The sequence below is a fragment of the Zingiber officinale genome, chromosome 6B (assembly GCF_018446385.1).
Source record: "Zingiber officinale cultivar Zhangliang chromosome 6B, Zo_v1.1, whole genome shotgun sequence".
In the NCBI taxonomy this organism is placed as follows: Eukaryota; Viridiplantae; Streptophyta; class Magnoliopsida; order Zingiberales; family Zingiberaceae; genus Zingiber; species Zingiber officinale.
This window is the reverse complement of record NC_055996.1, coordinates 66,763,105-66,784,965: the sequence shown is the minus strand read 5'-3', so window position 1 is coordinate 66,784,965 and position 21,861 is coordinate 66,763,105. Positions and strand designations below refer to the sequence as shown.

The 21,861-nt window shown below is 44.2% G+C and overlaps 1 protein-coding gene across 1 annotated transcript; it reads right to left on the bottom strand.

Moving 5' to 3' along the window:
* Window positions 1-3,273: 3,273 nt before the first annotated feature.
* Window positions 3,274-9,121, bottom strand: LOC121992569 (class V chitinase CHIT5-like). The gene is made up of 4 exons (XM_042547033.1): window positions 8,705-9,121; window positions 6,746-6,756; window positions 3,474-4,163; window positions 3,274-3,344 (listed from the first exon to the last, which is right to left on the bottom strand). The coding sequence occupies exons 1-4, from the start codon at window positions 9,025-9,027 to the stop codon at window positions 3,322-3,324; spliced, it is 1,047 nt and encodes a 348-aa protein (XP_042402967.1). The 5' UTR covers window positions 9,028-9,121; the 3' UTR covers window positions 3,274-3,321.
* Between the last annotated feature and the right edge of the window lie 12,740 nt (window positions 9,122-21,861).

Here is a 21,861-nt window from a genome sequence, read left to right as displayed (position 1 = left end):
GCAGGGTTTAACATGACAATCCTTATAAGCTCCTCTTGGGGGTATTCTCAAACTAGATTACTAAGACACAGTTTCTTTCTATAATCAACAACACACACTATAAGTAATATCATTTCCCAACTTATCAGGTCTATTGATTTATCAAGCTAAATCTCACCCTTTGATAAGTTAAAGAAATAGATACTAAATATATATGTTTGTTATTATATTAGGATTAAGAGTGCACACTTCCATAATAACTAAGGTCTAGTTCTTTTATTAAGTCAGTATAAAAAGAACTTACCTAAAATGGTCCTACTCAATACACTTAGAGTGTACTAGTGTAATTTATTAGTCAAGATAAACTAATACTTAATTACACTACGACTATACCAACGGTTTGTTCCTTTCCATCTTAGTCGTGAGCAACTATTTATAATTTATAAAAAGCTGATAACATGATCTTCTGTGTGTGACACCACACACCATGTTATATATTTTATAAATTAATTAAACAACTATATTTAATAAATAAATATAGACATTTGACCAATGTGATTCTTTTATTTCAAAAATAAATGTTTACAAAAGCTAGGCTTTTAGTATACACTCTAACAGGTCGAAATATAACGACAGCTCATGAATCCGAACACTACAGCGGCTCGCAGGCCGGGACATGGCGCGCAGGTCGGATGATACCGTAACTTACAATCATAATAAAGATACGAAACACATTGGCTCGATGGTCGGAACACAACACACAAGGCAAGGCAAAACACATATCACAAAGGTAGAGTGCAATAACAGCAGCCCGAAGGCCGGATTAGCGGTGGCTCGAAAGCCGGATCCTCTCCGAAACCGTACGTCGACATAGACCGAATATCGAATTGACGCCCAAAGTGTATGAAATCGTGGGTCAAGGGTTGAACAGGCGCCGCAAACGTGGCAGAGGCGCTGGATGGTCGGATTAGGCGATAAGAGTGTCAACGGCGACGATGACAGTGGCCGATGGTTGTTGCTGGACTCGGCGACAGCAGAGACCGCTGGATGCAGCGGTGGTGGCCGCTGGACTCGGTGGCGGTGGCGGTGGCTGCTGGACTCAACGGCGGTGGCCGCTAGACTCAGCAGCGGTGGAGGTCGCTGGACGCGGCAGCGGTGGAGGTCGCTGGACGCGGCAGCGGCGGAGGTCGCTGGATGCGGCAGCGGTGACCGCTGGACTCGGCGGTAGCAAAGGCCGCTGGACGCAGTAGTGGCCGCTGGACTTGGCGGCGGCAGAGGTGGAGTCGTGGTTGTGGGAGGCATCGGCGACGGCATCCGCAGCCGCTGGCGGTGGTTGTGGCGACGTGGGGCGCCGGCGGCAGTGGCGGGAGGCACCGGGGTCGAAGAAGAAGGGAGTCCGGTGGTGGCGTCACGAGGAGGAGAGGGAGAGGAGTGTCAGCTGGCGACGTGAGACGCTCGGAGGCGACAAGGCAGGTCCAGTGGCGGCGACGACAGTGAAGCCCAACCCTCTCTTCCTGTTGGCGACGACGAAGAAACTCGAACCCAACCTCCTCTTCTACACGAACCCCACTCCCTCTTAATGCCCTAATAGTAAAAAGACACAAATACCCCTCTCTTTCTCTCTAATTCCTCCCATGCCCTAATCTGCATCAGCGTCATCCATAATGTCAACAAACTGTATTAATGATTACCAATTAAAGATCCATACTTTAATCAATCATGACATTGTAAATATATTATCTATAATTTTAATCATCTTGTATATAAGAATCTCATATACTAAAATTATAGTCACAACAATATATTATGGATTTTATATAGATATTTATTTTTACATAATTAAGTATAAAAAATCAAACAATAAAATAAATATTTTTTTTATTTAATTCAGTAATTAATAATAAATATCTATTTTATAAGTATATTCCTAGTGGTGTACACCACATGTAATTTATTTTTATTTTTATTTTAAATTTCTTTAACTTAGAATATTATAATAATCCCAAAGACTAAACTCTAAATTTTAAACCTAACCTCTAAAAAAAAAATATAAAGAAATTTTCTTTGCTTACGGTGCACACAAGATGATAAGTATGAAACATTTCACTTATTTTGAAATACGTAATGCTCAAATCTTTATATTTATTTTTGAAAGAGAAGCTCAATTTGGTGGGATTAAAATATCCTGCTTTACTACATAAATAACAATATATTTTTGAATTATTATTCTTAAAATTATTTCCCTTTGAATTATTACTCTTTATGTAACTCATTAGATAATCAATTGTTTCCTTATAAAAAGATTTTCAAACTCCACACTCAAACTATAAACTAGTACATAGGGGTGTAATCGAGCCGAGCCGAGCTGAGTCGAATCGAACTCTTGAATATTTAAGCTTAGCTCGTTTATAATCGAGCCGAGCTCGAGTTTTATTTAACGAATATATTCATGGCTTACTAGCTTATTCGAGCTTTTATCGAGCCTAAACGAGCTTAATAAATATAAATCATAAATTTAAATATTCATTAAAAACTAAATTATATATTTAGAGAAAATTAAAATACTATTATTAAAATTTATAATTTTATTCTAATAAATAAATTTAATATATTTGTCTATATTTTTCATAAATAGAGTGTAAAATCTATAAATTCAATATCAAAATTATTTTTTTTTATTTGAAAGTTGTTTAATGAACTTAACGAACGTGTTCACGAGCTAACGAACCGAATATTGCGAAGCTTGAGCTTGATTTGTTTATCTTAACGAGCCTCATTAAACGAGCTCAAACGAGTTTTTATCGAACCGAGCTTCGAATACCTCATGAGCAACTTAGTTCATTTACATCCCTACTCGTACACTCTAACACAATTTACTTTAGAAATATTTCTGATTATTATTATCAATTTTAACACTAATAATAAACACACCAATCTAATCTTTAAAACCTACCGATCTCGTCCATTTTTCCCCCACATTAACAATACTCGTCCCCATCATGATGGCGATGGTGGCCTTCAAGGTCAGTAACGCATATAGCAAATATTGGGAATGATTTAATTGAAGAACCAATGAGAGTTAGGCACGCAGTCCAACATTTAAGAATAATTTAATAGGATAGGGTCAATTATTCGATGAAAAGGGTCAAAACGTGCGGCAAATCGATTATAATTCTATTGGCCAAAGTCTAAAAACGTGCAACCATTGCACACGGCAATTGGCTTATTATTTCATCAATCCATCCAACATTTAGACAAGTGGAACGATATTTATTTAGTTTTCCACCTTTATTATTTCGAAAATATAATTAAAGTAAATATTTGCTTTCTGGCCCTGCGTTGTCAGTTCTGCCACGCATTACAAGCTGCAATTAATTAGAAAAAAAATCAGTAAGGAAATACTAAAATAATTAGAGTTTTTTTTAATAAATAAATATATATATTCTTTTTCAAAATTTATTACTTTATAATTCTTTAATCGACTAGTCCAGTACCTGCAGTGGTTACGGTCCACGCGGCGTCATCTTGGCCGATAGACCAGAAGAAGTAGCCGCCGATCCCCGGCCCGCGCGCGTACTCCACCTTCCTCTCCGCCGTCCACGCGTCGTCGTAACCCACCCAGCTCGTGCCGGCGTAAGAGTACGCCTCTCCCCAGTTCACGTCGTGTATCACCGTCGCCCCGTTGTCCCGGTTGAACTGCACCACCTCCGAGTACCTCAGCACCCCGTCCGTTCCCGGCCCCGTTCCCGCCGCCGGCGCTCCCACACCATTCTGGTTCGAGTCCGTCAACCGCCACGTACGCCCGTAGAGCGGCATCCCCAGCACCACCTTGGCCGCAGGCATCCCGGCGTTGACCCACGCAGTCACCCCGTCGCTCCCGCTGACTCCTGCCCCGGTGGGATCGTACAGCGCCGCGTGGAGCCCGGTGGTGTTTGGTTCCCACGGACCGTGGAGGTCGTAGGCCATCGAGTTGATCCAGTCCAACGCGGACGCCATCTCCGCCACCGGGTACGACCGCGGCACCTCCCACTGGAAGCTCGGCTCGAACCGGACCGCGGCTGTGAGGAGGAGCCGCGGCTGGCCGGAGTCCGCCTCCACGGCAGCTCGCCACTCGGTGACGAGCCGTCCGAAGTTGGCCATCTCATCCGTGTCAATGGGATGCTCCCAGTCTAGATCGAGTCCGTCTGTTAAAAGGCATTTAATTTGGAATCTTGACCAACATGAAGTTTGAACGACAAGTCATGGGAAGAGTTGAATTCAATATTCAAACTTAGGAAAATGTAGTCTTCTACTTTGGAAGTATAAGACAATTAAATAATTACTTTGTATTAGCTCTATAAGTACTTGTTTTCTTCTAATAGGAAAGCAGAAGGGAAAAATCTGTACGTGAAGTAGTATAGCTACTAAACGAGTCAACAGACTCTTTTTCAATCATATTAAGAGTTTTTCGTGTTTCCGTTGCCATACACCAACAAATTTGGTATCAGAGCTCTAATAATTCTCAAATGGCGTCAAGTTCGTTATTCACATTCTCTCCAGGCCAAGTTCCAATCTTCGAAGGCGAGTATTATGAATATTGGAATAGCCAAATGGAAACTTTTTTCGAGTCCGTTGATTTATGGGAGGTGATTAACGGAGAGCTCACGCCACCGGATGAAGGTGACGAGAATTTCGCTAAACTACAAAAAGAGTTCAAAAAGAAAGATGCAAAGGCGTTGCGATATATTCAGCAAGGCATCGGTAAAACCATCTTTCCTCGCATTTTCGGAGTAAAAAGTGCTCTTGAAGCTTGGGAGATTTTACGACTTGAATTCCAAGGCACGGAAAAGACGATTGCTTTAAAGCTCCAGTCACTATGGAGAAACTTTGATAATCTCAAGATGGGAGAGCAAGAAATGGTTCATGATTTTTCATCCCGAACGGCTGAAATCGTGAATCAAATCAAAAGTTGCGGAGATACAATCGAAGACAAAAGGGTGGTCGGGAAAATGTTACGATCACTTCCATCCAAGTTCGATCATGTAGCTGCTGCAATAGAAGAATCAAAGGATCTGTCGAAGATAACTATGTACGAACTGACGGGATCTCTTCTCGCCCACGAGCAACGAATAAATCGTTCGAGCGACTCGTTAACTGAACAAGCCTTCGAGTCAAAGCAAGTACCAAAATCCAAATACAACAACAAAGGAAAGTGGAGGAATAACAACAGGGAAAATAAGCAAAATTCTGATAACAATGGCGGTTGTATCATATGCAAGAAGACGAACCACGTGTCTAAAGATTGCTTCCACAAGTGCAAAAGATGTAAGATTCCGAATCATTCCCAAAGAGATTGCTGGTTCCAGAATAAGGAGAAAAATAAAGGAAGAGAAGAAGCAAAATTTTTGAATGAAACAAAAGAAGAAATTCTATTCTACTCAAGTGCAAATCAACCTTCAAAGAGCGTGTGGTACTTAGATAGTGGTTGTAGCAACCATATGACCGGAAATCGTGATACCTTTGTGAAGCTGGATCCAAACATAACATCACAAATCATTCTTGGAGATGGCTCCCGGAAAAGCGGAAAGGGAAAAGGAGATATTGCTGTCCAAACTAAAGAAGGTAAAGAAAAACTCATTACTGATGTTCTTTATGTGCCTGAACTCTCTCACAATCTTCTTAGTGTTGGTCAGCTTATGGAAAAGAATTTTTCATTTCTCTTTGATGATGGAAGATGTCAAATTTTTGATAAAACAAACAAGGTGATTGTCACAAATATCGAGATGAAAAATAAAACGTTCTCTCTCACGATGCCTTTAGTTGAAGACCGAGCATTAAAAGTCGACAATGCGGAATTGTCTTCTCTTTGGCACTTGCGATACGGACATCTTCATGATAGAGCTCTTATTCTTCTCAAAGAGAAAAATATGGTGATAGGCCTTCCTTCAATCGAACCATCCGGAAAAGTATGTGAGGGCTGCGTATACGGAAAAATGCACAAGCTTCCATTTCCTAAAACATCTTGGCAAGCAAAGTCACCATTAGAACTTGTCCATTCGGATATTTGCGGGCCGATGCAAACTCCCACACCCGGAAGAAAGAGGTACTTCATTCTCTTTATTGATGACTACACGAGGATGATGTGGATTTATTTTCTCAACCAAAAATCCGAAGCTTTTTCCACATTCATGCAATTTAAAGCTCAAGCCGAAAGAGAAAGTGGATTTCTAATCAAATCATTGAGAACGGATCGAGGAGGAGAATACTTGAGCAATCCATTCTCGGAGTATTGCAAAGCCAATGGAATAAAGAGACAATTGACTACAAGCTATACTCCTCAACAAAACGGTGTGGCCGAGAGGAAAAATCGAACGATTGTAGAGATGGCGAGAAGCATGTTAAAATATAAAGGCATTCCAAATCTTTATTGGGCTGAAGCAGTGCATACGGCTGCGTATATCATGAATCGATCGCCAACAAAAGCTGTCCATAATATGACTCCGTATGAAGCTTGGCACAAGAAGAAACCGGTGGTGGACCATTTTAAAATTTTCGGTAGCCTAGCCTATGCTCTACTTCCATCTCAAAGGCGTGAAAAGTTTGACAGCAAAGGGCAAAAACTCATTTTCATTGGCTACAGCAACGAATCAAAAGGTTATCGGCTTCTAGATCCTTCCACATTTAAAATCATTGTCTCAAGAGACGTGATATTTGACGAGAGTTCTTCTTGGGATTTCAAAGAGAAACAAGTAGTAGAATCAGACTACTATGAAACTCCATCACCTACTGAAGCCGGCCCTTCTCAAGTCGAAAATGGCGAAAAACACAGAAATGAAGTTGAATCCGATGAAGAAAGCCCTCCAAAGAAGACTCGACCTCTAGTTGAAATTTACGAACGAGCTTTACTTGCTAGTGAGCCGCAATCTTATGAAGAAGCTTCAAAAGACAAAAATTGGGTTAATGCCATGAATGAAGAAATGAGCACTATCAAGAAGAATCAAACATGGGAGCTCGTCGATTTGCCTAAAGGAAAGAAAACTATTGGACTAAAGTGGATCTTCAAAATCAAATTCAACGAAGATGGCTCGATTCATAAGCATAAAGCTCGACTCGTGGCGAAAGGGTACTCTCAACAACCCGGTATCGACTTCACGGAAACTTATGCTCCAGTTGCTCGAATCGAAACTATTCGAACTGTTCTTGCAATGGCGGCCCAATTAGAGTTGCAAGTTTATCAACTTGATGTAAAGTCGGCATTCTTAAATGGTGAAATTGAAGAAGAGGTCTACGTCGATCAACCGGAAGGGTTCATGACAAAAGGGCTAGAAGAGAAAGTTTGTCATTTGAAGAAAGCACTATACGGGCTAAAACAAGCACCTCGAGCTTGGAATAGCAAGATCAATGGATACTTCATTGAAAGCGGCTTCAAACGCAGTCCAAGTGAATCGTCCCTGTACGTGAAAAATGTCGGTAATGATTTTCTCGTACTTTGTCTCTATGTTGATGATCTTATATATTTTGGTACAAACCCGAATTTGGTTGAAGAAATCAAAAAGAATATGATGGAAAAATTCGCGATGTCCGACCTTGGTTCGATAAGTTACTTTCTCGGAATTCAAGTGAAGCAAAGCCCCGGAAGAATTTTTCTATCTCAAGAGAAGTATATCGAAGATCTTCTCAAGAAATTCAACATGAGTCATTGCAAGCCAATCTCGACTCCGATGGCATTAAATGAGAAGTTGCATGTTAACGATGATGCGGAAAAAATTGATCCCACAACTTATCGAAAGCTGGTTGGATCATTGCTTTATATCAACACGAGGCCGGACATCACTCATGCGGTAAGTCTTCTCTCAAGGTTTATGAATGAACCTAGTAAAATTCATTTATCTTCGGCAAAGCGGATCTTGAGATACTTGAAAGGTACTAAAGATCATGGTATCGAATTTAAAAAAGAAGATTGTTGCAAGCTCGTTGGTTACACCGATAGCGATTGGGCGGGATCCGTTGATGATCGCAAAAGTACTTCCGGATATATTTTTTGTCTCGGCACTAAGGTTATCTCGTGGAGTTCAAAAAAGCAAAAATCTGTTGCTTTATCGTCAGCCGAAGCCGAATACATCGCGGCCACCGATGCAGCATGCGAAGGGGTTTGGCTGAGACGAATTTTGAAGGATTTGAAGTTTGAACAAAAAGAGCCAACGACGATTTTCTGCGACAATATGTCAACAATTGCTATGACGAAAAATCCCGTTTTTCATGCAAGGTCGAAGCATATTGAGCTTCGTCATCACTTCATCCGAGAGCTAGTTAATGAAAAAGAAATCTCAATGGAGTTCATCAACACCAATAATCAACCGGCAGATTTTTTAACAAAGGCAGTTACCTCCGAAAAATTCGAAAAGTTCAAGAGACAAGTCAAGATCACAAATTACGGAGGGGTGTTAAAAGGCATTTAATTTGGAATCTTGACCAACATGAAGTTTGAACGACAAGTCATGGGAAGAGTTGAATTCAATATTCAAACTTAGGAAAATGTAGTCTTCTACTTTGGAAGTATAAGACAATTAAATAATTACTTTGTATTAGCTCTATAAGTACTTGTTTTCTTCTAATAGGAAAGCAGAAGGGAAAAATCTGTACGTGAAGTAGTATAGCTACTAAACGAGTCAACAGACTCTTTTTCAATCATATTAAGAGTTTTTCGTGTTTCCGTTGCCATACACCAACACCGTCTAGGTCGTACTGTCGAGCCACCGCGATAGTTGACTGGATGAAGGCGGCGCGGGAGGCGGGGTCAGCGGCGAGCGCAGCGAAGGCGGACGTGCTGTCGCCTCCGCCTATGGAGAGGAGGGCCTGAACGCGGGGAGAGTGTCCATGGGCAGCTTCCGAGAAGGCGCGCAGCATGCGATCGTCGTCGTTGGTGACGATAAGCTGGAAAGTGGAGGGGTCGACTTGGAGGAAGGCGTAAAAGAGGTGGGTGAAGAGGGCGAGGTTGATGGAGGAGGGAGGGAGTTCGGAATTTATCCATGTCGGCCAGTAGCCTCCTCGAATCGATGAGGACGCCATCGATAACGAGCAATCGAGGAGGTGATGAATTGGGGATGAAGAACTGCAACTTCTTTATAGAAGAAATACGTAAGTTTTCTTGCCCCGGGCCTACGGCAATTGTAAGGCGGCGCAACGATTTTCCACGGTTAATCAAACGTTGGTCGATTCTCAATTCAATTACGACATATTAGGACATCTCGGGATTAAATTGTTGGATTTAAAAAATAAACCTTTATTTTTAAACCTAGGGTCACTTGTGTTTTTTTTATTTAAATAAAAAACTTAATGCCAGAATTAAGAACTAGATTTTTATCAAATTTTTTTGCACTCCATTAATATCTAGCTATCCCACTTGACTTTCTCTCTCTCAATAATAATAGACTAAAATAGTGGGACTAATAAATCTTCTTTTTAAGTTTACTATTGAACTCTATTAATATCTAGCCATCCCACGTGACTCCCTCTCTTTCTATAAATGATCCTATTCGAAAATTGAGACGATAGATGTTGAAGGACGTGATACTCCTATTAACCGTTGGTGGACTCCGAGCTGGAGGATCATGTAATCACAGTCACGTCAGTGCCGAGCTAGGGAGGGGTTCCCCGACGATGGCCTTTCGACGCTCAAATCAATCACAGTTGTGGAAGCAATGGAATGGAGAAGCAGAATATATAACAGCGTGGCTACAGTAAAAATTATGCATAGCTCCGTTGAAGCTTGGAGCTATCTATATAGGGCTCTAGGGGCGCACGTGTACGCTCTTCAAGACGTCACGCTTCTCAAAGCTTCCCATGAAAAGACATATCAGAAAAGTGTCCTTGACAGCATACCTTAACGACCCGATCATATTTCTAACGTGACAGTGGAAGCTTCCGTCGTACGATTCACTATCTGACCATGCTGCCTGTCAGTGGCACGAGCTCCTAAAAGAATATCATGAATCTTCCTTTTGTCCGTTACTGGGCCGAGCAAGTGAGCCGCTCGCCCAACTATCAGTCGTCCGGATGCTGTTGTTATTGGGTCGGGCAAGATGGCCACTCGGCCAACCGCCTACTGTCCGAGCTTTGCTTGGAAGGTAATATGCTCTGTCGTAGCTCCGCTTGGCTGGTTCCGAGATTTGATGTTAGTCCGAGCGGGGTGGCCGCTCGGCGTATGCTTCGCCAGCACATGGTTTCCTGAGCATCGGAAGCTCAGTAGGCGACCGAACTGTGGTAACATTGGGTTGATATTGGCCTGGCTATCCTTCACCCCGGGCGGGCAAGTGGGTTGTCCAATCGGCCAGCGATATAGAGGCGTTGACCACCTAGACTTTGACATCCACCGTGGCAACAACCCTTTGAGGGGTGGGCCCTTATCACCGGATCACATGCCTCCCCCTCAAGTCTAGTAGAAGGAGGCTGCAAATCCGACTGATTGGACAAAAAGAAGCATGGAGATCAGTTGGCCAATCGGCCATTATATTGGTAGGACTCCGATCGATTCACGAAAGAGTGCCGGTCAATCCCGAGACTGATCCTTGTGGCCGATCGGCGCTCCAAGTATTTGCACTTGGGCTTTCTCCCTCAATGTCCTCGGACGTGTGCGGGCAATGTTGACGTCGCCAGAATCTCTTCGGAATTCGTGCAAATCATCCCTGTTAAGGCCGAGCACGTGCCTATGCTTGATAATGGCATCCATTAAATGCGAGCCAGTGAGGGAATGCCACGTGTCGCTGCCGCAGACCTTAAGCGACAGGCTCTGGCACGACGGCTGGCGGTTTGAATTCCACGACTTGATCTACGTCTTGGGTTTTACGCCCTAGATCCGACAGCTCTGCTTGGCCGAGCCGAAGGCTTATAACCTCGCAGAGCCTCGTTCCCCCTTACCTTTGTGTTCTTCTCCAGTGCCTAGCGATTTCTGTGTGATCAGTGCTCCGGTGACTTCCCGTCTTCTGTGGCAACCTATTCTGCTCTTTCTGTAAGCTCTCTTCGATCTTTTGCATCTCTTTCGGATCCTCGCCTCTTTCCCGTGTTCGTTGTGCTTTTTGTCATCTTTATCTCTATCGAAGTCCTATTTTCTTGTTTTCCGACGATGACCCGCTTTTCTCAGCCGTCTGACCTCGCACCTGGTCTCTGGTACAGTACTATGGAGACCAGATTTGATGCGGGTGACGCTGAGAGCCTTAGGAATGTCTACGATATCCCCTATGATCATGATATAATATTGGCCTCCCCGTCCGATCGGCCAAATGACCCACCGACCGGCACTATCTATCTTTTCTGAGACCAATTTGTGGCCGGTCTTCGATTCCCGATCCACCCCCTCATCATCGAAGTTTGTAACTATTTTCGTATTCCCCTTCCGCAACTCGTACCAAACTTTTTCCGTTTGTTGTGCGGCATCGTAGTTTTGTTTCGACTGCACGGTATTCCCCTGACCCTGTGCGTCTTCCATTATTTTTACTATCCCAAGCAGTCCGAGCTAGGGACTTTTCTCTTTCAGTCGGGGGTCGAGCTAGTCTTTTTTGACAATATGCCTACTTCCAACAAGCATTGGAAAGAGTATTTTTTTTTTCTTTTTGTGTCTTTCCGAGCGACCCTGCTACCGAACGCGCTGGCAGGTCGGCTTACTCCCTCAGCCCGATCAGAAGAAGTACAAGAGCCAGCCAGACTATCTTCAAGCAGCGACCATGCTAGCCGGCCAGAAATATGACTTCCATAAGTTGCTGTTGGAGGGTGTCATGCACATCTTCGGCCTGAGTCCGATCTGATCCCGACTCCCACGTAGCTTAGGTAAGAAACTTCTTAGGTTCTTTCCTTTGAGTCTAACTAATTTCCTTTTTTCCTTTTGCAGCCCAAATCATGATGCGAGCGCGGATGGCCGGCTATAGCAAGCTGAAAGATGCCGAGGTCGAGGCGGTCGCTGCAAAGTAGTTGGCGAGTCACGGCTTAGCGCCGGTCGGCTCCCACAAGGGCACACCTGCTGGGAGCGGGGAGGCGCCCGCTGTGGGCGAAGGCACCGCCGGCCAGACGGTCAGCATTGAAGCGGCTGGTGACCTGCTCCCAACACCTGAAGCACAGCTCGCCGCTCGGACCTTTGGTTCCGAGTCTTCTGGTGATGAAGTGCCCCTGACTAGGCGCAAGAGGCATCGTATGGACAATCCATCCCGCTTCGCCACCTCGGCTGTGGAGGTTGCCGAGCGAATTGGCACCTCTTCTCCCGTGACCCTCCATGCAACGGTGGAGGTTACTTCATCCGAACAGACCCCGTCTTTGGCCAAGCTACCACCAAAGAACCTTGCTGCCCAGTCGGTCGTATTTCTGCCGCCGACCCAACGGAGACCATTGCGGTCCAGGATCGATCCTGCGTCCACTGCCGCACCTTCTGGTCTGGTGGCCTCCTCCCAGTCGGACCCGAGCGGTCGACGATTCGTGAACCCAGTCAGACCCGTACTGGGTGGAGAGTGTGGCCATGTGCCAGCGGCTCACTTTTGTGGAGGACGAGCTGAAGAAGCTCAAGATCTCATGTGGCGTCTCTTCCTCCCAGGGGCCATCGATCGCCGAGTTAAAGGCCGATTTGGAGAAGGCCCAGAAGCTCCTTGAGACCGAGCAAAGAAGTTTGTCGATCAGGAAGTCCGCCTGGGCCAGCTCGAGGCGCAGGTGAAGACTTATGAAAAAAAGATTGAGCTGGCCACGACAAGGAAGAAACGAGCCATCACCGATCTGGAGCTAAAGAACCAGGAGGCTCGGTGGCTCACCCAGAAGCTCAAAGAAGTCGAAGACTTTCTATTCATCGAGCGGAGCGACCGCTCTACTGAAGAGGCTTCTCTTCAGAGGAAGCTCAAAGCTGCTAAGGATGGTTTGGAAGCTTCCCGCTCGGCCCTGGGTACATATCAAGAAGGTGAACCGGGCTGCTTTGAAGCACTAAAGTAGGCTTACCTCCGCTCAGACCAGTTCACCGACAAGGTTGTCCAGTGGATCGTCCGCGTCTTCGAGCTAGCCATCGACGGGATGCTTCAGCAGCTCAAGACGGACGACCACCTTCCCTCCGATACGACGGACAACATCATCAATCGCAGCAAATTGAACGACTCGATGTCTGACGATGTTTTTGATTATATAGAGTGAGGTCGAGCGTCCGTCTTGTAAAAGTTTTTGAAGTTTCATTGTATATTCGCCGATCGACAGTTCTTCCCTTTGATCAATGAATTATCTGCTCGCTCGATGGGCTTTCTCTTTAAAATGTTCCTCATTTGTTTGCATGTTTGGCACTGATCCTTCCGTATGACTATAATCATCATCTATCTTTACGATTTATGTCATCTTGGGTTTAAGGTTGCCGCTCGACCGTCGATGGAGACATGGGTTTAACGTTGTCGCTTTACGATTTGATGAAGACTTGGGTTTAAGGTCGCTACTCGACTGTCGATGGAGACATGAGTTTAATGTCATCGCTCGACGATTTGACGAAGACTTGGGTTTAAGGTCGCTGCTCGACCATCGATGGAGATTTGGGTTTAACGTCGTCGCTCGACGATTTGACGAAGACTTGGGTTTAAGGTCGCCGCTCGACCGTCGATGGAGACATGGGTTTAACGTCGCCGTTCAATAATTTGATGAAGACTTGGGTTTAAGGTTGCCGCTCGACCGTCGATGGAGACATGGGTTTAACGTTGCCGCTCGACGATTTGACGAAGACTTGAGTTTAAGGTCGTCGCTCGACCGTCAATGGAGACATGAGTTTAACGTCGCCGCTCGACGATTTGACGAAGTCTTGGGTTTAAGGTCACCGCTCGACCGTCAATGGAGACATGGGTTTAACGTCGCCGCTCGACGATTTGACGAAGTCTTGGGTTTAAGGTCGCCGCTCGACCATCAATGGAGACATGGGTTTAATGTCGCCGCTCGACGATTTGACGAAGACTTGGGTTTAAGGCCACCACTCGACCGTCGATGGAGACATGGGTTTAACGTCACCGCTCGATGATTTCTTGTGTCGTTCGACACAGAGTTCAGAATTTGAATCCTTTATTTTTGCCCTACATATAAAGAGCACAGGGATATAAAGATACATTGATTATTACATCAGCGCACCTCTCACCCGGCTCGATAAGGCTGGAGATGGTTCACGCTCCACGGTCGCTCCAATCGTCGTCCGTCCTCATCCTCCAAGTAATAGGCGCTCGAACGAAGCTTCTCCACGACCTTGAAGGGCCCAACCCACGGGGCCTCTAGCTTGGTGACGTCGTCGACCGACTTTACTTTCTTCCATACTAGATCACCGACCTGGAATGACCTCAGGATCATCCTCCGATTGTAGTTCTGTTTCATCCTCTGACGGTAGGCCAACAACCGAATGGCAGCTTTTGCATGCACTTCATCCACCAAGTCTAGCTCTAGAAGCCTCCGCTCGGCGTTATTCTCGCTATAGTGTTGCACCCGGTCGGATTTGACTCCGACTTCGATGGGGACGACTGCTTCGCCGCCATACACCAGGTGGAAAGGAGTTGCCCCGGTCCCTTCCTTAGGAGTCGTGCGGAGCGCCCACAGCATGCTGGGAGCTCATCGACCCAGCTGCCTCCCATATGATCGAGCCGAGCGTGCAGGACTCGGAGGATTTCTCGATTGGAAACCTCTACTTGCCCGTTGCTCTGTGGATAAGCCACGGAAGTGAAGGCCTACTGGATGTCGTATCCTTCGCACCATTCCCTGAGCCTTTGGCTAGCGAACTTCCTTCCATTGTCTGAGATGAGCTGATGTGGGATGCTGAACCGGTAGATGATATGCTACCAGACGAACTTCATGACCATCTGTTCAGTTATTCTTGATAGGGGCTCGGCTTCGACCCACTTGGAGAAATAATCTACTGCGACGAGCAGAAACTTCCGCTAACCTGTTGCTATGGGGAATGACCCAACAATGTCCATGCCCCACTAGTCGAACGGGCAAGAGACTGTGGATGCCTTCATCTCCTCGGTCGGTCAGTGTGAGAGGCTATGATACTTTTGGCAAGACAGACAGGTAGCCACCGTCCGAGCGGTATCCTCTTGGAGGGTCGACCAGAAGTATCCGGCCAACAGAATCTTCCTCGCTAGTGAGCGGTCGCCCGAGTGTCCATCGCAGGATCCTTGATGTACCACCCATAGTATGTAGTTGACATCTTCTGACCTAACGCATTTAAGTAGAGGCTTAGAGAATGCCTTCTTGTAGAGCTGATCCCCAATCAGGGTGAACCGACCAGCCCTTTTCCTTAACAAGCGAGCCTCCTCCCGATCGGACGGTGTAGCTCCCGGCCGTAAAATTTCCACCAGAGCTGTTCTCCAGTCACTTGGAAAGGTAAGCCCCTCCATCCGGTCAATATGAGCCTGATGTGCGTAGATTATATACACTTTTATGCATGTTTGGACACACATTCATATACTTTGAGCATGCTTTATCTATGCATTTTTGTACTTCCAGCTTTCCTTTTATCATATTTACTCTTTTTGTTCGGAGATCTGCTTTTGTGCATTTCTGTATATAGGGGTCGAATTTGGTGAAGGATTCATGTTCGAGGCCAAATCTACAAAAGAAGATAGAGAGGAAGGCGTTGTACCTGAACCTCACACGGCTCTGCTATGGGGGGTTGCCCAGGCTGTGTGGAGATCCTTGGCCGTGTGGTTGCAGCAGAAAAGGAAGTGTCCTCGGCCGTGTGAACCTCACACGGCTGTGCCAAGATTTGAACCCAAAAGGAGCCAGGCCATGTACACCCCACGACCATGCAAGGTTTCCAGAGATCAAGAAAGCCTCGGCCGTGTACACCACACGGTCGTGCAAGGTTTCCAGAGACCAAGAAGGCCCTGGCCGTGTGCACCACACGACCGTGCAAGGTTTCCAAAGGCAGAGGCAGTGCAGGCCGTGTAGATCTACACGACCATGCAACGAAAGTTATGGAAGAAGCATGTCACGACCGTGTATCACACACGGTCGTGTAAGGTAGGCAGAGAAGGGAGTGGCCTTGGCCGTGTGAACCTCACATGGCCGTGCCTCGGGGCCGTGTGGCACCCAAGCCTCCCCTCTATATAAGGCCTCCTTCATGAATTCAAAGGGGATCTTCTCCCTTTTGGGGAGAAATCAAGATTTGGGCATTCCTCCACCATCTCGGAGGGATTTTGCGACGATTCAATGGCGGATCTTCAACGTTTCGACTCCAAGATCATGGATTGGATCCGAAGACGATTCTTCATGGTAGATAAGCTTTCTTTCTTCCTTTTCTTGGATTTGGAATCAAGAATGCTTGTAATTTCCTTCTCTTCGGATTTCTTTCCTCATTTTATGGAGTAGATTTCTTTGTTCTAGGACGGAGGGAGTAATTTTAAGGATGATTTGATGTAAAACTCTTGTGGATATGCCAATTTTCTATTTCTATGATTTTGCCCTGTTTGTATTCATTCTTCCTTGTGTGGATTGTTGTGATTAGGGCTTAATTACCATGCTTGATTGAATGTTTGAATATCTTGTGGATCTTGTATGGATTGTTTTTCATTCGATTTTCTGAGGGACGTTCGTGACAGAAATATGCCCGTGTAAGGACGTTTGAGGGATGATCTTGAGGGTAAAATAGGGTTATTCAAAGGGTTAGGATAGATTGTATGTGTTCATATATTATATCTAGATGCAGTTGAGGAGTGATGAATTCTATGTTGATTATCTCAGGGACGCACGTGACAGGCAAGCCCGTGTAAGGACAACATAGATTCATACATAATTGATCACATTTAGGTATAGATTTTAGTTCTAGGTCGGTTGTCTATTGCAAGAGAGAACCGACAATCTTCTACAAATAATGGGCAATTAAGGAATAAGATTTGATAGATCATTTACATTGAATAACCTTACAAAGAAACCAAAACTCCTAGAACATCCCTTATCATTGCCCTTATTCTTGTTTCTTATTCTTTTATTTCTATCTTTACCTTTCATAGTTGCACTTTGCTTTTGTGAATCAATTGATTAGTTGTTTAGTTAATTCATGTTGAGATATCTTTAGTGCTTATACCAGTCTCTGTGGATAGGATATCTTTTATTATTACTTACGATATTTCCGTACACTTGCGGAGAGTCAACAGTGTTGGTTGGTCCTAGGAAGACCGTACCGGTTCCACTGTACAAAAATTTTGTACAAGTGTCGAACCTTTCCTAAACAACCTATTGTGTTCTTTATAAATTAAATTAGGAATCGCAAACGGAACTTAACATTATTGATTCCAAATTTAACTTATTTGTTCTTAATGGTTTAGACTTGGATCGCAAGCAGAACTTAATACTATTGATCCAAATCAGCCTATGTTACAAATTCAATTAAATATCTATTTCGAAAATCGGATCCCAGGTCAAACATGGCGAGGCACATGACCTTCTTGGGTATGGGAGCATCCACCATTGCCTCGACAAAGCCTTTTAACGAAATTAAATATTTAATTTCCTAAAATAACATTAGGTTTAACTAAAAAGAACAATCGAATCACAAATTCGAAAAATAAAAAAAACACAAACTTGAATCACTAATTCGAAACTTTAGAATCATATGCCTCTTGTGTTTGGAATTCATACAAAGAAAAACTAGCATGATGCGGAAAATAATTACTAGTTATACCTTTCTTTGTATGCTAATAACCTCGAGATCTTCTGCCGTATTCCTCACCTCCTCTTGGACGTCATGTGGGCGACGATCCTCCAAGATGAACACCACCCAAAAGCTCCTCCTCCTTCTCTAATATCCGGCCACCACCACCACCAAGGAACAAAAGAGAGCAAGGGGAAAGGAAAGGGGAGAGATTCGGCCACAAGAGAGAACACAAGCAATAGAATAAGAATAGATGTAATCCCTACGTCTCCTCTTCTTCTCCTTCTCTTTGTATCCGGCCACACAAAACAACCACAAGAGGTGGCCGACCCTAGCATGAAGAGAAGCAAGGGCCGGCCCTTAGGAGAAGACTAGAGAGAAGAGAGAAAAGAATTAATTGCACATGAGGCCTCTCCTCCCCTTCTTTTATAATACTTGCCCAAGGCAAATAAGGAAAGATTCTTACAAAAAAATTAAAATCTTCCTCTTGTTTTCCTTTCCTCCTTTTTAATTCCTTTTTTTTCCCCTCTTAATTGATTGGCGGGCCCCTTGCTTGGACACCAAGCAAGGGCGGCCGACCCTTAAAAGAAAGGAAAAAAAAACTTTGTAAAAATTTTATAAGCAAAGAAGGAAAGCTCTTATAAAATTTTACAAGCTCTCTTTTAATTTCCTATTGTGGATGTTAAAAAAGGAAAGTTTTAAAAATTAAAACCAAGTTTTAAAATTTAAAACTTCTCTTCTAAAATTTCTTTTTTTAACATGGTTACAAAAAAGGAAATATTTAAATTTAAACCTCTCTTTTTAAAAACCATGTGGATGGTTAAAAAATAAAAGTTTTAAAACTTTTAAAACTTTCTTTTAAACTATGTGGCCTAATTCAAATAAGGAAAGTTTTATAATTTTAAAATCTCTCTTTTAAAACTTGTAGTTATCTACAAAGAGAATATTTTAAAAATTCAAAACACCCCTCATAATTTTAATTATGGTGGCCGACCCCTTCTTGCTTGGGCACCAAGCAAAAGGCCGACCCCTTTGAGAAGGAAGTGGTCGGCCCCTATGGCTTGGTCACTAAGCCATGGGCCGGCCCCCTCTTGGACATCAAGATGGGCTTTTTCATGAGTGGATTTAAGGCTTCATTGAGGCTACGACAGGGACCTAGAGGAGAAATTGGTTTTGGCCTCCCGATGAGCTCGAGTATCCCGTGTTCGCCCCGAACACACAACTCAAGTTCATCAACAATAACTCATTCCACTAAAGAGTTATTATTGCACTACCGCACCAATCCCAAATTACATTATGGGTGTCTTCTTATCATAAGTGTGTTAATCTCCCTGTGTTTAAGATATCGAATGTCCATTAATTTAATGAGTCACTGACAACTCATTTAATTAACATCTAGTCTAAGAGTAGTACCAGTCAACCTTATTGTCATATCGGACTAAGTCCACCTGTAGGGTTTAACATGACAATCCTTATGAGCTCCTCTTGGGGACATTCTCAACCTAGATAACTAGGGCACAGTTTCCCTCCATAATCAACAACGCACTATAAGTAATATCATTTCCCAACTTATCGGACTTATTGATTTATCGAGCTAAATCTCACCCTTTGATAAGTCAAAGAAATAAATACTAAATATATGTGCTTGTTATTATATTAGGATTAAGAGCACACACTTCCATAATAACTAAGGTCTTATTCTTTTATTAAGTTAGTATAAAAAGAACTTGCCTTAATTGGTCCTACTCAATACACTTAGAGTGTACTAATGTAATTTATTAGTCAAGATAAACTAATACCTAATTACACTATGACTATTTCAATGATTTATTCCTTTCCATCTTAGTCGTGAGCTACTGTTTATAATTTATAAGGAATTGATAACATGATCTTCTGTGTGTGACATCACACACCATGTTATCTACAATATAAATTAACTGAACAACTACACTTAGCATATAAATGTAGATATTGACCAATGTGATTCCTATTTCTAAATATATGTTTATACAAAAAGCTAGGCTTTTAGTATACACTCTAACAAACAGAGCCACTATAGATATCTGCTCGATTGGCTGTGCTATGACTATTGGCGATAACGAACTGGCTAATTTGGCCAGCTCGTCTGCAGCTCGATTTTTCGACTGGAGGATTTTATGTATTACGACTTTCCGAAAGTTGGCCTTTAGTTTTTCGAAGGTTTCGGCATAGAACTTGAGTCACGTGTTACTCATCTTAAATGTCCCGGTCAGCTGTTGAGCGGCCAATTGAGAGTCCGAGTGGATGAGGACTTTGATGGCTCCGACGTGCCAGGCGGCTTACAGGCCAGCTATAAGTGCCTCATATTCGGCTTCGTTATTTGTTGCCCTGTAGTCCAACCGAACGGACAGCGGCATCCGCTCCTCTTAGGGAGAGATGAGCAATACGCCGACTCTGCTCCCCTGCTGAGTAGACGAACCATCCACATATATCTTCCAAACAACTTTTGGCTCAGGATTTTGTACCTCAATGATGAAATCTTCCAAGGCTTGCGCTTTGATGGTCATTCGGGGCTGATACTGGATGTCAAACTCACTGAGCTCTGTTGTCCATTTGATTAGCCGTCCGGATGCTTCTGGATTGAGGAGAACTCTCTCCAAAGGACTATTGGTCATCACGATGATGGAATGAGCGAGGAAGTATGGGCGGAGCTTCCGAGCGATGAGAACCAATGCGTAAGCCAACTTCTCAAGATCGATGTAGCGGGATTCAACGTTTTTCAATATATGACTTAAGAAATACACTGGTTGTGCCTCGTTGTTCTACCTAACTAGAGCCGATCCGATTGCGTGTTCGGTCGAAGACAGATAAATTCAGAAGGGCTCCCGACAACTGGCTTAGCTATTACAGGTAATGAGTTGAGGTACTCCTTAAGTTCTCCGAACGCCTGGTCGCACTCCTGATCCCATTGAAATTTAGTGGCTCGACGCAATATCTAGAAGAATGGTAAGCTCCGGTCGGATGATTTGGAGATGAACTAAGACAGTGTTGTTATCCGATCGGTGAGATGTTGGGCTTCCTTCAAATTCCTTGGCGGCAGCATGTCTTGCAGTTCTTTTACTTTATTGGGATTTGCCTTGATGCCCTGCTCGGTGATGATGTAACCCAGGAATTGCCCGCTCTTTGCGCCGAACAGATAGTTGCATGGATCCAACTTGATTCCGTATGTCCTGAGTGTCCGGCAGGTCTCCTCGATATCGGTACATAAGTCAACTGCTCGGAGGGATTTGATTAATATGTCATCGACATATATCTCCATGTTACGGTTGATCTGCCGTCAGAATACTTTATTCATCAGCCTCTGATAGGTAGCTCTGACGTTCTTCAGTCCGAACAACATAACATTGTAACAATACGTCCCGTCAGCCGTAATGAAGCTGACCTTTTCTTGATCTTCCCGGGCGAGCGACACTTGGTGGTACCCTTTGTTGGATCGAGACGTGCTAGAGGGGGGGGTGAATAGCGCTCGTGGCTATTTCGTATCAAATTCGTAAAACTATCGGAGTTAAAACACGCAGCGGAATAAAGAAACACAAACATAGAGACACAGGGGAATTTACTTCGTTCGGAGCCTAGATCGACTCCTACTCGAAGGCCCGCGATCCTTGATTGCTTTCCGTGAGCAACAACTAATAGCTCGAATAGAATTACAAGTGAAGTACAATAATCAATAAGAAATAATTAAATTATACCGACCACGGTATGAATAACTGAAGATTCGGAGCTCCGGATCGTCGGGGGGTCGTTGCAGCACTTCGGGATCGTGTCGTTAGCAGCTAGTCGCAGAAGAATTGCTTTGAGTGAGTTGTTCTGAGCTGCTGGTCGAAGCCCTCATTTATACTGTGTTCAAGGCGCCTTCAAACCCTCTCAAGGCACCTCCAGCCTGCCGAGTCGCACGCGTGGATCAGCACAGACCTGGTCGAACTCTATCTAGTTCAAGGCGCCTTCAGCCTCTCCAAGGCGCCTTCAACCTTCGGTCTAAGGCGCCTTGAGCTTCATTCAAGGCGCCTCCAGTCTACTGTGCTGGCTTTTCCTGGCTCGCACCCGAGGCGCCTCGGACACTGTTCATCCGAGGTTAACTTATGCTCCTTTGATCCTGCAAAAGTGTTAGTCCCAAACACATACCCTGCAAACTAAAGTTAGCACAAAACAATAGTAAATATGATAACAGAATATAATGATAGTCTCCGGACTGTCCGGGTCTGATTTCGGATTTCCCACCGGAAACC

Excerpts from the sequence above, each read along its gene's own strand:
- LOC121992569 (XM_042547033.1), bottom strand. The coding sequence starts at position 9,027 with ATGGCGTCCTCATCGATTCGAGGAGGCTACTGGCCGACATGGATAAAT. Across the intron at positions 3,345-3,473 it reads GTGGACCGTAACCACTGCAG|CTTGTAATGCGTGGCAGAAC; the intron begins GTACTGGACTAG and ends AATTAATTGCAG.